Here is a 15385-nt window from a genome sequence, read left to right as displayed (position 1 = left end):
TTCATACAAGAAGTCACACATTGCAGGTATAATTGGAGAAATTCTCATCTATAAACCTTAAATATTAAATTATGATTATAAGTATTTGATCAATTTTCACCTAATACTCGGTTAATTTTCATGAGTACTCGGTGATTTTTCACCCTATACTCGGTCATTTGTTAGTACTCGGTCAATTTTCAATGAGAAGATAGACATGGTCAACATTTAAAATCCATAGTCAACCACGAATTGCTAGACAAACGTTCGAGGATGGAGAGGGACCCACGGTCAACCGTGAAAACCATCAAAATGCACGGTCAACCTTGGAACGTTTAGAGTTACGGTTGACAGTGAAAACGCATGGTCGACTTTAGAAGAATTGAGCGGTAGGTACATGGTCGACACCAAAATGTCAAGGAGTCACGGTTGACAGTGACAATCCACAATTGATTGTAAAAGCCTACGCATTTATGATGGTTGCTAACTGTATCAGCTGCGGTGGTGAAATTTTACCTGAATTTACGACATTTGAGAACCGTCGCAAAACGTACTCAGTGCATTTACAAGGACCAAAAACCGTCTCAACACCTGTAATCGGTGAATCAACCGTGCACGATCATGTTTCACATAATCGGTGAATTTACAATGGTTGAAAACTGTCTCAACACCTGTACTCGTTGATTTTCAGCTGCAATGATACAAAGTGAGCTTACGACAGCCGAAAACTGTCTCATCACCTGTAGGTGAATTTATGATAGTAAAAAACCATCTCAAAACCTGTACGGTGAATTTTTACATGCTTGATGAATTTACGACAGCAGAAAACCGTCTAAATCCCTATACTGGAATTTTCACACGGAGTTTAAAATGGCCGAAACAGTCAAAATTTGTAATCGGTCAATTTATGAGGGTCGATAACCATCTAAAAACCTGTACTTGGTGAATTCTCCAGTATTTCAATCTGTATTCGAAGAAATTACGGGGGTCGAAAACTGTCTCAATATCTGTAATCAGTCAATTTCGACGGTCAAAAGCTGTCTTAATACCTATCAAGATGAAATTACAACATCTAAAAACCGTCTCAAGACCAGCACCATGTGAACATTCGAAAACCGTCTCAAGACTGATACTCGATGAATTCTGCTGTTCACGGCCATTTTTCACACAGAGTGGATTTATGATGGTCGAAAGCCATCTCAATACGTGCTCTCTAATTCACCTACTCTGTGAATGTACGACGGTTAAAAACCGTCGCAACTACTGTATTTGGTCAACTCGCACGTCCTCGGTGAATTTACAATGGTCGAAGACTGTCTCAACACCTGCACTCACCAATTTTCACGTAGTTGGTGAATTTTGTCGGTTGAGAACTATCTCAACACTTGTAATGTGAATTTCCACATGTAAGAAATTGAGGAAGCTGAAAGTCACGATTGAGGAAGCTCGAAGTCTTTTATACTGGTCGGAGGCTGAGGCTGGCTTTGGGAAGATGGGTGTCTGTGGTCTCAGCATGGGTAAGAAATTTCTATCTTTGCAGCTTGGGTTTTTGCACTTTATCAATAGGATATGAACACGCCATCTGTAATTATTGAACGTTTCTTTAACTTTTGGAAGCATAGCAAGGGCCCTTTATTTTGAACCTCTTATTTCAGCAGAGATGGTAGAAAAGATCATACCAGGATCAAGATAGGAAGTTAGAAATGCATCCAAAATTTCTTGGGGCGTGCTCTGGTGGTGTCGGTACCACTGTAAGCTATGGTGGTATCGGACAGAAGTGGGGCCCACAGTTGTATTCAGGACATACAACCTGCCCAAAAACCTGTTGGATCCAAAACTCAAAACTCAGGTGGGCCACCCCACAGGAAACAAGTTGAGAGTGGACGCCTACTGTTGATCTGAATAGGGTGCCCTCCCTGCAGTGTATTCACAATTGAGGCCATTCAGACCCACCAGCTGGCCTGGATGAAGGGTCATGCCAAAAATCAGTCTGTTCTGTGACTCAGGTGGACCCTGGTGAAAATCAAGGGTGGGTGTTCCCCACTCATATTGTTCCCTGCGCTGTGGTCCTTGATTTTTGATAACTAGGGGTAACATGAGCTCACACATCTGATGGACATGTAGGATGTCCTGCATACATCACGTGGGTCCCCCATTTGCCCAGTACCATTGGAGTGCACCTCAATTAATTTCTCTGGGAGCTGGTTTTGCAGTACCTAGTTTTCATAAATGCACCCTTTTTGTCTTCCAACAGTGCATGTCCATCTTTCTAATGTGTCTAGAAACTGGTGTTGAGTATAAAAAATACAGGGTGTAAACATCATTTCTCTTTATTGTTTTCCCGTCAAAAGAAGGGACAATATCTGACTTAATAAAGCTTTGTGAAAGTTGAGTTAATTTTGATGTTTGGTTGCGTCTTGAATTCTCTGTATTATCTCGAGTTGTTTTTTTTTTTTTTGGTTCAATTGTTTTGTACTCTTGATGTTTTTTAGGGGGAGTGCATGCTGCAATGGTTGGATCACTGCACCCAACGCCAGTTGCCACGCTGCCATTCCACTCTCTGCACTCTGCAGTTGTGGCCTTCTGTGAAGGGATTTTGAAGCACGGGACTGCCTGGGAGGCACTGAGAGAAGATGCAGCACAGAAAGCTGCAATGATGCTCGAGCAAGTGCGAGAACGCATGCAGTCTGCACTGTCACTGACTGATGTCACTCGCATTCCATTTCTAAAGAATCCTGAGGCTGTTATTTTCGTTGCCGCTACTGTAAGCCCCATATCTGTTTCCCCGCTGGTTTCCAGCTATTAAACAACACCTATTTTGTAGCTGTTTGTAGAATACAAGTGTAGTTGCATGCCTAGGGCACTGTCCCACTTTGGATTCTTGCAATCTTAGATGATTCAGGTTATAAAATAGCTTATATTCCATTTCTTTTGTTGCCAGCTAATGCCACTACTGGTACCTATGCTTGATTGTTCTCATGTCCATCAGAATTTCCAAAATATTAAAATGAGGGTTTTTATGGCTTATTTTGAAAATATTATGTTGCTATCTCGATACTAAGAGTTTCTCTTACTGCTTGGTCAATATCATCTCCATATTTCCATTTATTCATATTATTTATCCCCTCTCTCTTTCTCTGGTTTTTTGTTTTGAAGAAACGCACCATCTCCTTTTCTATCAGTGTTTCTTTGTTTTCTTTCATTACCAAAATGATCTACCATCACTATGCACGAGTAAGCAATGGTGAAATTTTCCAGTCTCCAGCAAGCAAAAAAGTCTTTGGTGGGTGACCATGAATGTTGCCAAAGTCTGACCAAATGAAAGTTGGGTCTTTCAGTCATCAACATATCAGATTATGGTATTCATTTTATTTTTTTTGATGGGCCTGAAATGTCAGATTGTTAGGATTCATGAGAAAAAAAGCTATATGGCCAAAGTTCGACGCCAGCTGCCAACCTGACAGTATCCTCCTTTATCCGGGCTTGGCAATGGCAATGAGATGGTGTGGTTATAATTGCTATATTTCCATGGCAGAATAGGATTCGTGTAGCTGACCCCAAGTAGTTATAATGCTTAGATGCTGACGGTATATATATAAAGAAAACGTAATTGCTGCCTGGAGCCGATATGTCATATGGGACGGATCTGTAAGAACAGAATGCCGTAAAAATCATACCATCCAATATTAGGTGGGCTTCACCAAAGAAAACAATGGACAATCACCCCCAAAATCTTCAATTTCATATGAGACGTACATGATGGTTGGACCAGCCACATCTTTAAGGTTTCCCGATTTTACGGTGGGCCAAACATGCTGGAGGATCGGTTGCCACACACGCCTCACAGTGGACCCCATACGCAAGTACTTGTAGATGAGTTCTTGCAACTAGCTGTATGTGGGGCCATCGTGTGTTTTATGTAATCCAATCCGTTCAGCAGCGTCGTCCCTCCATGAAAATAGGATGCAGGTAGAATCAGACTGATCCAACTATTAGGTGGGCCACACCATAAAGATCAAGGGACAGCCACCCCAAAACCTTTAGATCCACTTGAGACTCACTTGATGTATGGGTCTTATCCACACCGTCCATCCATTGTATCATTTTAGGAAATAGGCCCAACAATGAGACAGATCCAAGACTAAAGTGAACTACACAATGGTGCTTGACAGTGTGTTTTTTTTTTAAAAAAAAAACACACGTACTCACACCCCCCACACACCTAGTATGCAATCACATCACAATAAAATTTCACCACAATGGGTAATCGAACCCATGATCTCTCGTCTAAACTCTCGTGAGTCTGCCACCGAGGTATGAGTAAGGACCGCCTGTTGACATAGTTGGGCTCATCTAATGAATGAATTAGATCACACACATGCCATTTTGAGTCATGCATGTGGCATGAATGGGCGGGCATGTCTGTCTGAGCTCATTTCCGCAACAGACTATCCTCGCATTTTTAGGCCAAATATTAGAGGGTTGGATGTTACATGCGCTTAAGATGCCGGAAGTTATTTGCTTGGTGGAGTCTAACTTGCGTTCGAACCTGAGGAACAGCCATGTCTGTGGGGTTCACCATTTTTAGGTTGGATGAGTTGTTGGATACGTATTTGATGGATGGGGTGGATCTCATCAAAGTTCCACCCATGTGGTTTTTGGTTTGCCAAAGTAACCTGGTTAGTACCTAGTTGGGCCGTTGGTAAAAATTCGACTTTCAAAGATGAGCCGGACACGGACAAGTTAAAATCAGATCGGGTCCACTAGATACCGGCAGGCTCATGAAATCGTTGACAATCCTGAGTTAGTGAACATATAGGTAGCTTTTGTGCTTTTGCTTTCTTTGTCAATGCAAATGATAGAACAGAACACACCACTCATTGCCTCAAAATTCCAGGTAGTTATTCATTTGCTACCAGTTTACACGCTTGGACCCCACATGGACATCATATGCCATCAGTTTTACACGCTTGGAGCGGGGGCCCACATAGACAACGGTTGTGGAAGAAAGACGAGTAATCGAATTCCTCGGCCCGATATTTCAGCTTCCACCCCTGTGGGATCTCCCCGCACATGCGGTTGTAGCTCACGTTCAAGAACTGCAGGAAAATGGCGTCCGTTATCTGCGACGGAATATTCCCCCGAATCTTGTTGTGCGAGATGTCCGGAGCGATCAGCGTGGCGGGCGGGAATCCCGTTCTCGAGAAATCGAATTCAAGCATATTTCGCGAGATATGGATCTGCTGCGTCTTCTTCGACGCGTTAAACAACATCGAAGCGTCGCCCACGAGATTATTGCGCGAGAAATCGATCACCGTGAAATCCATGTTACCGAGAGATGCCGGTATCTCACCGGAAAGCCGGTTGTGCGACAATATGAGATTCGGTACGGTCCCCGTGAAATGACCGAAAGATTCTGGTATCGAACCGGTCAGCCGGTTACGGTCGAGCTGGATAGCGAGTATCTTGGGGAGATTCGCGAGGGTGGGCGGAATCGACCCGGAGAGTTTGTTGAAGGAGAGGTCGAGAAATTCGAGATGTGCATCTTGATGCTCTAGTCTCGTAAAGTGGAAACATCATTAGCTATTGTCATTTCCTCTCGATTAAATCGAATGTTCATGATCCGATTTTCTCTTGTGCGTCCAAAGGCAGCCTTATGGTGTGTTTTGAGGTATTTTGTGTGCCAGAGGTGGGATGGATGTTGTTGCTGAATGGATGGTTGCCTATTTCTCCATTTATTGGAAGATTTTCTGCCTCCTTCCATATGGAAACAATCTGTACCTGAAAAGTAATGGGTATATATATGGATTTGGGCAGGAAAGCATCCCTAAAAACTGGCTTTCTAGGAAGACCATCCACGGTTTTGATAGAGAACTAATTACTTATTTCTGACCCAGTGTGTGCACACAGGGCTTGATAGAGACATTGGGTCCTTACTCATGCTTCAGAGGTAGACTCACATGAGTTTCAACACGAGGTCATGGGTTGAGTACCCATTGCGGTGAAATCCCACTATGGTGTGAGTGTACGGATTTAAGGGAAAAAAAGGGCTAGATAGAGGCATAGGCTACTAAGCGCTCGACCTCACGGGTCCGTCCCATGAGGTCGAGCTGTGTGGGCCCCACCGTGATGCGTTTCAAACATCTACCTCATCAGTCAGATGCACCATTCCATCGTGGGCCTGAGTCTCAAAAATCAAGTCAATCCGTGACTTTTGTGGGCCACACCACATACAGAAGTGGAGAGGGGCCGTGCACCATTAAAACATTCATAATCATCTTTTGGGCCTACCAAGATGTGATTTGAAAATCTAGCCCATCCATTATGTGTGTCCCACTTGGATGAGGGTTCAGACCAAGTTTAAGACGCATGCAAATTTCATGTGGGCCCCACCAAGTGCTGTTATATGTTTTAACGGTGTCTTCACATGATTTTATATGGTATGGCCCACCTGGGTTCCGTATATGGATGATTTTTGGTATATCCCGTAATTTAAAGGGGACCCATCAAATACACGGTGTTGATGGTCGATACGCATCACGGTGGGTCCCACACAGCTCGACCTCACGGGAGCTTATCGTGAGGTCGAGCGCATAGTACCTTTTCCCTATATATATAATTCCCTATATATATAAAGAAAACGTAATTGCTGCCTGGAGCCGATATGTCATATGGGACGGATCTGTAAGAACAGAATGCCGTGAAAATCATACCATCCAACATTAGGTGGGCTTCACCAAAGAAAACAATGGACAATCACCCCCAAAATCTTTAATTTCATATGAGACGTACATGATGGTTGGACCAGCCAGATCTTTAAGGTTTCCCGATTTTACGGTGGGCCAAACATGCTGGAAGATCGGTTGCCATACACGCCTTACAGTGGACCCCATACGCAAGTACTTGTAGATGAGCTCTTGCAACTAGCTGTATGTGGGGCCATCGTGTGTTTTATGTAATCCAATCCGTTCAGCAGCGTCTTCCCTCAATGAAAATAGGATGCAGGTAGAATCAGACTGATCCAACCATTAGGTGGGCCACACCATAAAGATCGAGGGACAACCGCCCAAAAACCTTTAGATCCATTTGAGACTCACTTGACTTATCCACACCGTCCATCCATTGTATCATTTTAGGGAATAGGCCCAACAATGAGACAGATCCAAGACTAAAGTGAACTACACAATGGTGATTGACATAGAGTGTTTTTTTTTTTTAAATTTAATTTTTAAACACATGTACTCACACCCCCCACACACCTAGCATGCAATCACACCACAATAAAATTTCACTACGATGGGTAATCGAACCCATGATCTCTCGTCTAAACTCTCGTGAGTCTGCCACCGAGGTATGAGTAAGGACCCCTGTTGACATAGCCGCTCATCTAATGAATGAATTAGATTGCACACACATGCCATTTTGAGTCATGCATGTGGCATAAATGGGCAGGCATGTGTGTCTGAGCTCATTTCCGCAACAGACGATCCTCGCATTTTAAGGCCAAATATTAGAGGGTTGGATGTTACATGCGCTTAAGATGCCGGAAGTTATTTGCTTGGTGGATTCTAACTTGTGTTCGAGCCTGAGGAACACCCAAGTCTGTGGGTTCACCATGTTTCAAGTGTAAAATTCACTCTGCTAATTAAATTCTATAATCGATATTGGGTCTCAGGTCAATACTCAAATAAATCCACAACTTAGATAAGCCACACCACATAACTTTTTGAGGTAACTTTACATCGTGTGTGTGTGTGTGTGTGTGTATATATATATATATATATATATATATATATATATTGGGCTGATCTTTCGTATGTACGGTTCAAATAATAAGTCTCCACGGTTGGTTGGGATTGAGTTTTATATGTATGCAGAGAAGAGGGGAAATTACTGCAGGCAACCTCACATTAAAAGAATTAATGGAAGTGGATTGAATCCAAGACATCCATCGTGTTATTACTTTTCAACACCATAGTAAGTCTTGTACAAAGGTAATGGTGAGTGTTCCTTACACCCAGATCGATAGCTCAACTGGCAGACTGAGTGGAGATACCTTGTTTCAGCACTTGAGGTCTTGGCATGGATCCCTTGTGGGGGTGGCTAACATGGAGTGTGTGTACTGACATGGGTGTGTACTAACAAGCTAACCCAAAAATAAAAAAATAAAAAAATAAAAAAATGGTGAGTGTTCCTTCTCCATTATTTCATATAGTGTGGTCTACTTGAGTTTTGAATGATCATGATTTTTAGGTTAGATGAGTAGAACGGGGCATCGTATTTGATGGATGGGGTGGATCTCATCAAAGTTCCACCCATGTGGTTTTTGGTTTGCCAAAGTAACCTGGTTAGTACCTTGTTGGGCTGTTGGTAAAAATTCGACTTTCAAAGATGAGCCGGACACAGAGAAGTTAAAATCAGATCGGGTCCACAAGATACCGGCAGGCTCATGAAATCGTTGACAATCCTGAGTTAGTGAACAAATAGGTAGCTTTCCTGCTTTTGCTTTCTTTGTCAATGCAAATGATAGAACAGAACACACCACTCATTGCCTCAAAATTCCAGGTAGTTATTCATTTGCTACTAGTTTTACACGCTTGGACCCCACATGGACATCATATGCCATCAGTTTGACACGCTTGGAGCGGGGGCCCACATAGACAACGGTTGTGGAAGAAAGACGAGTAATCGAATTCCTCGGCCCGATATTTCAGCTTCCACCCCTGTGGGATCTCCCCGCACATGCGGTTGTAGCTCACGTTCAAGAACTGCAGGAAAATGGCGTCCGTTATCTGCGACGGAATATTCCCCCGAATCTTGTTGTGCGAGATGTCCGGAGCGATCAGCGTGGCGGGCGGGAATCCCGTTCTCGAGAAATCGAATTCAAGCATATTTCGCGAGATATGGATCTGCTGCGTCTTCTTCGACGCGTTAAACAACATCGAAGCGTCGCCCACGAGATTATTGCGCGAGAAATCGATCACCGTGAAATCCATGTTACCGAGAGATGCCGGTATCTCACCGGAAAGCCGGTTGTGCGACAATATGAGATTCGGTACGGTCCCCGTGAAATGACCGAAAGATTCTGGTATCGAACCGGTCAGCCGGTTACGGTCGAGCTGGATAGCGAGTATCTTGGGGAGATTCGCGAGGGTGGGCGGAATCGACCCGGAGAGTTTGTTGTAGGAGAGGTCGAGAAATAAGAGATTTCGGAGATTGGCGAGAAATGCGGGGACTGGACCAGAGATATTGGTCCAGCTGAGCTGGAGGCTGACGAGGTGGGTGAGGTTTGCGATGGACGGTGGGATTTCCCCAATGAGGTTGGGGAGCTTCTTGAGGCGGAGGATTCGGAGGTGGGTGAGGCGTGCGACGGCGTCGGGGATGCGCCCTGCGATCTCGCCGTACGTTATTGTGAGGCCAGTGACGACGTTGGTCTTCTCGTCGCAATCGACAACGTACCAGTCACAGCAGTCCGTCTCGGGCGTCCAGGATTGCAGGACGTTGTGGTTGGAGAAGCTATTTTTGAAATCGAGGAGGGAACTTTTGTCTTTTGGGCTGCAGCGTTGGACGGCGAGAGAAGAGGCGGGAGGAAGGAAGAGGAGGGAGAAGCTGAAGAGCAGGAGATGATGGGCAAAATCCATGGCGTGGAATTTCTTTTCTGTAAAACAAGATGCACCAAAGGCAGTTTCAGGCCCGTAACTTTTCTCTCAACCTGTGGCATTCTTACGAGAGAGAGGCGAAAATCTTACAGGCGCTTGACTCGTTTTTTAAGTTACCTGTTATCTTTGATACATATAACGGCTGAAATTTTGAAATGAAAACTATTGGGAAGAATCGCGCATACATTGAAGAAGCATTCCTCTCTCAAGTCTCCTTCTCCCTCTCTCACTCTACTTCTCCCTCTCTCATCGAGCTTCTGCAAGGTAGGAAACCCCTTCTCTCTCTTTTTCATTTCTTTCATCCTATTTTTTTTTATTTTGCTTTTGCGTTGACGGACGCAGCTTGGTGAGGTGGCTTGGATAATGGCTGATGATCTGTGAGGCCCACCATATTGTATTTGTTTTATCCATGCTGTCCATCCATTCTTTTGAATCGTTTTAAGGCTTGATTCTAAAAACGAGGGATATCTAAATCTCAGGTGGACCACACCACTGAAAACAATAATGATTAAAAGTCCACCATTTAAAAACTACTAGGGCTCACTGTAATGTTTGTTTCACATCCAAGCTGTTGATTAGGTCATAAAGACCTAGATGAAGGGAACAAATCAAATATCAGTTTGATCGTAAACATTGGTGGCCCACCAAAAGTTTTTACTAGTGGGTTTGCAATCAACATTGCTTCCAGTGATGTGGTCCACCCAAAATTTGATGTACCTTATTTTTGGGCTAATGACTTAAAATGATATAGAATAATGGATAGATGGTGTGGATGAAACAAATACATCATAGTGGGCCCACATAACACGTCATATAGCCTTCATGGCTTACTAATAGTGATAGCATCATTTAAAAAATTTGCAAATCAAGTCACGGTTGGTTCATGGTAATACTTGTTGTATTTGGTTAGTCTCCTTTGTTAATGAAATTGTTACCCTGAGATTTGCTAATCCCACACATGCAATCATACATGCCAACCTGTCATGTATGGGAGAACCAGGCCATGCATCAAGCGGGATGTATTGGCCCAAACATAGGTCATTTTGCTTGGCAGATGGATTGTTTCGGTGGTCCACATTTAGTGTATAAGTTGGCCTTCTGATAATTGGACCGTTCTAATTTTATGGGCTAGTCATCAGACACAATGGACCCATTTGATGGTCAGCTAAGATGTCAAACACACATGTAGCTCAAGTTTTTTGTCCATATTATTAGCATTTTAAAAACATGGGCTCACTTTTATGGTCCACTTGTTAATTAGTTTAGCCTAGAATCGGTCAAAGTATTCATTTACATGGGCTTAATAAAATGAAATAATTTTATCTCATCTTTTTTTATGTGCCAATCTAATTTTTCAACGATTCCCTATTTTAACTTTATCTAATGTGAATATCCAACTTATCACCTATAATAAAATTACAGGTTATCCAAATACAAAAATAAAATTACCTGTAAATAAGTTATAACTTACATCTAAACAAAATTACCTAAGTTACATGTAACTTTCTTACCACTTAAAAGTTTTGGGGAGTTGGTTTGATACTCGAAAGTCCTTGGTGGATGATACTTAGGCACTCAATAATGTACACGTGGCACATCTTTAAATAAAATTGAACTGACTGTTTTTTCGGAACTTAAGTCATCATGTCCAATATTCACGTTGGTTGACCTATCCTACTCTCTGATTAGTAGGAATTAGTTTGTTTGATCCGGAATTTTAGATTTTTATTTTAACCGTTTGTTAAAGTGCATTTCAATCACAGAGTTAGGAAATCAGAGCGGTTTATTTTTTGAGTGGGGCCATATACATCTGGTTCTAGGACTTGATTGTTAATTTAAGTTAAGAATATTCGACGTGTTCGGTTTCTTAGTGCCAGCGTGTGAACCATCATACTCCCAGAGTATCGAAGTTTAACCGATCGTCATTGTTGACCTGTAAGATACTTTTGAAAGTCTCCAGTCAACACTTTTGCTTTCTGCTATTTTGGTATGGATAGTGCTGCCTTGTTTAAGTTGTGGCGTCTCATCTGCAGTACCCATGGCAGTCCAAATAGTCAATCTAAACCGTTGAAATCATAGGGAAAGGTGTGGATAAGTTTGCCTTAAGTTTATATTGATCAAAGAATCGTAAACGTGCAATGAGAGCTGCTGAATGGACGGTTGAGAATAAAAAAACAGAGGTCCGAGTCACGGGTTCAACAAGGGAAAGCAGTTGGTCCAAGATAGCTTGAATTTTTTGGCTTTCAGCCTAAGTATCATCTGTAGCATGGCCCACAATTTGGATAGTGGGGATTAGATACAAGCGCACGTGACATGCTCCGTGACGGAAGCTAGACCACTTGCTAATTTTTTCTATAAAAAGTGGGGAGTTATTAGATGCTCTGGCCGTGTATCACGCTTGATACGCGGGCACCCAGAAATTAGGCAAGTAGAGGATGTTAACTTAACTTAGACCGACTAAATTAAGACACCTTCTGTCTCTAGATTGGGTGAACCTCTGATTCGTAGAAAATAAATTATTGAAATAGGATGGTTGGATATTTTTCATTTTTAACCATAGAATCAATTCCCACCAATCCGATAGTTAGATGATCAAATAATTTTAATTTTTGGTTCATGATAAATATAAACTGGACCCATGATTTTGACAATTAAATGTGAATTTCTTATATTCCAAATGTGCAATTTTTAAGTAATTTCTAAGTGCTTGCGTATCATCCATCATACTCTGCCAGAGCTTCAAAGTTTTTCGTTTATCTTCTGTCGGATCCGTGCACATGCATGTGGGACCATTCAATCCACTTGCCACGTCTCGTTTGGGCAATCCTCAATGAAGAAAATTACACGATCCTCCACCCCAGTGCATACAGACTACAGAGTATCCTCTTACCATCGCTTTGTATAAGTAGGCGTATTGTGTGATAATCTAGACTGTTGATCTGATTGCCCCCACCATGGATTCAAGCGTGTCCAGAAAATAAAAATAAAAAATTCTCAGATGGAAAGAGCCTAGACATCCAATTAATCCATTTGCAAGCCACAGATCAAAAGATCGAAGATTAGGATTGTACCACCCGGACAATATCTTGGGCATGATACATCCACCACGAGGGACATCCAATCAATGATCTAGACGGCGGATACAAAGGAACATTTTTACAAAGTAAAGGGTCAGATGCATATCCTCGGGGCACTGTGTAATGAAACTGTTAAGATAATGAAAATGCGTGCCTAAGCTAATCCTCCTCTCTTCACACATGCCAACATGGCACTAGAGTACAAGATCCAAGCCGTTCATTTGGTGGGCTCTGTTGTATATGGACGGTGGCTCAAGAAAACCGGCCATTCTGATCATCAATTTGAGGAGGGTACGAAAAAGGGATAGGGGATCACACGTGTTCTACATTGTATGGTTAGTAAAAATCTACTCGCACAAGCAGCCAAATCTTGGCCATGACACGTAAAAGAATGATATGTTTTAAATTTTTATTTTTTATTTTTGTAGATGGATGCTTATAAATTCTGCTTCCCCACCAAAAATATACCATCAATCAGACCATTAATCAGCCGAACTTCAAGGCTATGGCCCATCTAAAAGGTGATCTGGCAATTGGACGGTCTATATATTGATGGGCACGTGCATCAGTTGTGCAGAATGCACGTCCCATCAATATGGATGCTTTTAAATTGAGCAATGCACACTTGCTGTCCATGACATAACCGCGCCGATCGCCCAATATTGTGGACCATTCAATCGATGGGTCACCCCTTGGAAGGCCATAGCTGCTGGAAATTCAGCAATTGCCTAAAATCTGAAAAAGAAATTTAGGATCCCCATGTCATTTGTAAGACATGAGGAACCTCATGATAGATCGGATGATGGTGGGGTCAGATCATACCCTTAATCTGGAAATACTAAATTTCTGCCTGCTGGATTTGAGTATGTCACGATAGTAGTTCATCAATCGTTTTTTTTTCTTTTTTTCCTTGGCTGTTTGGTTAGATGTATTTATATGCATTTTTGTGTAAGACCTCTCAAACTAACAATAAAAATAGATAATTGTAGACGGACATTTGAAAGTGAGGCGATCCCCGGTGAAATAACACCTTTTTAGAAGAGAAAACTTCATGAGCCCCACCATGATATATGTGTTACATCTATGCCATCTGCTCTTTCGTATGGATTATTTTATGCAATGGGCCCAACAACGACCTGGATTCGAAGCTCAAGTGGACCACGCTTCATAAAACAGTGGAGATTGAAGACTAACAATTTAAATGTTGTTCCTGTGGTGTGGTTTACTTGATCTTTGGATTTACCTCAGTCATACTGCATCCCTTCCCTTGGAAAATCTTGTGGTAAGTAATTAATACTAAAATGAGTATATTACACTACAAATGGCATGAATGACATGGTTTCAAACAAATTATTTAAGTTTTTGTTAGAAAATATTTTGAAAAATTGAAATTATTTTTTTTAGCACCAAGTTGACCATACTGTCCATGCACTCCTATGATGATTTTAGTTGGTAACCCTGAGCATTTCATCCCCCAATACTTCAAATAAAAATGCCACACACATTTACTTATAAATCACAATTTTTTTATTTTTTATTTTCCATCCTTTCCAACGTAAGATTAAAGAAAACTATGCGTTTTAGCAGAAAAATAAAATTTTCAAATATTTTAATTTCTTAAAGTTAAAATTTCAATAATTTTGCTCACCCATGCAAGTAACTTCAAAAAAATTGGGTCCTTGCTCTTGCTCTAGTGGTGGACTCTTAGGAGTTTCAACACTTGGCCAAAGGTTCAAGCACATATAGATGATGAAATTCCACCAAGGCCTGAGTCTGCGGTGGCGTGTGTGCGTGTTAAAATAAAATTAAAATTAAAAAAAAAAAATAGCAACTCCAAAGTCACACAAATCGTTGTTTGTCTTGTTGTCGGAGCATAATGCCTTGTACATTATGGCCCACCTAAACCCGATTAGATCCGATTCTTAACAAAGTCCACGAGGTAAGATCCAAACCAGACCCGATATCTTAATAGGTCCAGTAAAAAGACTGGATCCGTTGGGAGCAGCATGTCTGAATAGCCAAGGATAGACCATGCGTATTAGCCTAACGGTGTTAAACATGCATGAGATTGGACTTAGTTTTAGGAAGCGGATTGCATAAGCTACCGAGTACGCTCTATGGAGCCCACAGTCATTTATGTTTTTTATCCACACCATCCATCCGTTTTGACGGATCATTTAGTGGACGAGCCCAAAGTTGACACATATCCAAAGCTCAACTGGACTACACCACAGAAACAGTGTGAATTGAATACCTACCGTTGAAAACTTATTGGGGGCCACAGAAGTTTTCGATCAAGCTGATATATGTGTTTTCCCTTCATCCATGTCCTCGTGACCTTATGAACAGGTTGGATGACAAATAAACATCACTTTGGGCCGTAGGAAGGTTTCAACGGTGGAGATATTATTACCACTGTTTCTTGTGGTGTGGTCCACTTAAGCTTTGGATATTATTCAATTTTAGAATCATCCCCTAAAATGATCTGTACAAACGGATGTACGGCATGGTAAGACACATGGATCCATGGTGGGCCCCACAGAGATTAATCAGTACGCAATCCGCTTGCATTGTTTTGTGCATGTGCATCGCAGCTATTATTCGTTTCACATGCTATGATTTTACTCGTCCTCGTCTTTTTGGAATATTGACATCCAAATACAAGGTATT

General features: G+C 42.0%; 2 protein-coding genes across 2 annotated transcripts; one reads left to right on the top strand and one right to left on the bottom strand.

The window, feature by feature from the left end:
- Positions 1-455: 455 nt before the first annotated feature.
- On the top strand, positions 456-2785 carry LOC131223969 (uncharacterized). The gene is made up of 3 exons (XM_058219564.1): positions 456-572; positions 1391-1496; positions 2472-2785. The coding sequence occupies exons 1-3, from the start codon at positions 456-458 to the stop codon at positions 2783-2785; spliced, it is 537 nt and encodes a 178-aa protein (XP_058075547.1).
- Positions 2786-4865: 2080 nt separating this feature from the next.
- LOC131223968 (polygalacturonase inhibitor-like) lies at positions 4866-9658 on the bottom strand. The gene is made up of 3 exons (XM_058219563.1): positions 8598-9658; positions 8335-8488; positions 4866-5533 (listed from the first exon to the last, which is right to left on the bottom strand). The coding sequence occupies exons 1-3, from the start codon at positions 9618-9620 to the stop codon at positions 4926-4928; spliced, it is 1785 nt and encodes a 594-aa protein (XP_058075546.1). The 5' UTR covers positions 9621-9658; the 3' UTR covers positions 4866-4925.
- Positions 9659-15385: the final 5727 nt, after the last annotated feature.

The sequence above is a fragment of the Magnolia sinica genome, chromosome 13, assembly GCF_029962835.1.
Source record: "Magnolia sinica isolate HGM2019 chromosome 13, MsV1, whole genome shotgun sequence".
NCBI lineage: Eukaryota > Viridiplantae > Streptophyta > Magnoliopsida > Magnoliales > Magnoliaceae > Magnolia > Magnolia sinica.
This window is presented reverse-complemented; position numbering and strand designations above follow the sequence as displayed.

Coding starts and splice junctions, on each gene's coding strand:
- LOC131223969 (XM_058219564.1), top strand. CDS start 456: ATGGTTGCTAACTGTATCAGCTGCGGTGGTGAAATTTTACCTGAATTT. Junction 573..1,390: donor CAAAAACCGTCTCAACACCT/GTAATCGGTGAA, acceptor TCCACATGTAAG/AAATTGAGGAAGCTGAAAGT. Junction 1,497..2,471: donor TGTCTGTGGTCTCAGCATGG/GTAAGAAATTTC, acceptor GATGTTTTTTAG/GGGGAGTGCATGCTGCAATG.
- LOC131223968 (XM_058219563.1), bottom strand. CDS start 9,620: ATGGATTTTGCCCATCATCTCCTGCTCTTCAGCTTCTCCCTCCTCTTC. Junction 8,489..8,597: donor CGTGTCAAACTGATGGCATA/TGATGTCCATGT, acceptor GCATTGACAAAG/AAAGCAAAAGCAGGAAAGCT. Junction 5,534..8,334: donor TTTACCAACAGCCCAACAAG/GTACTAACCAGG, acceptor TTACGAGACTAG/AGCATCAAGATGCACATCTC.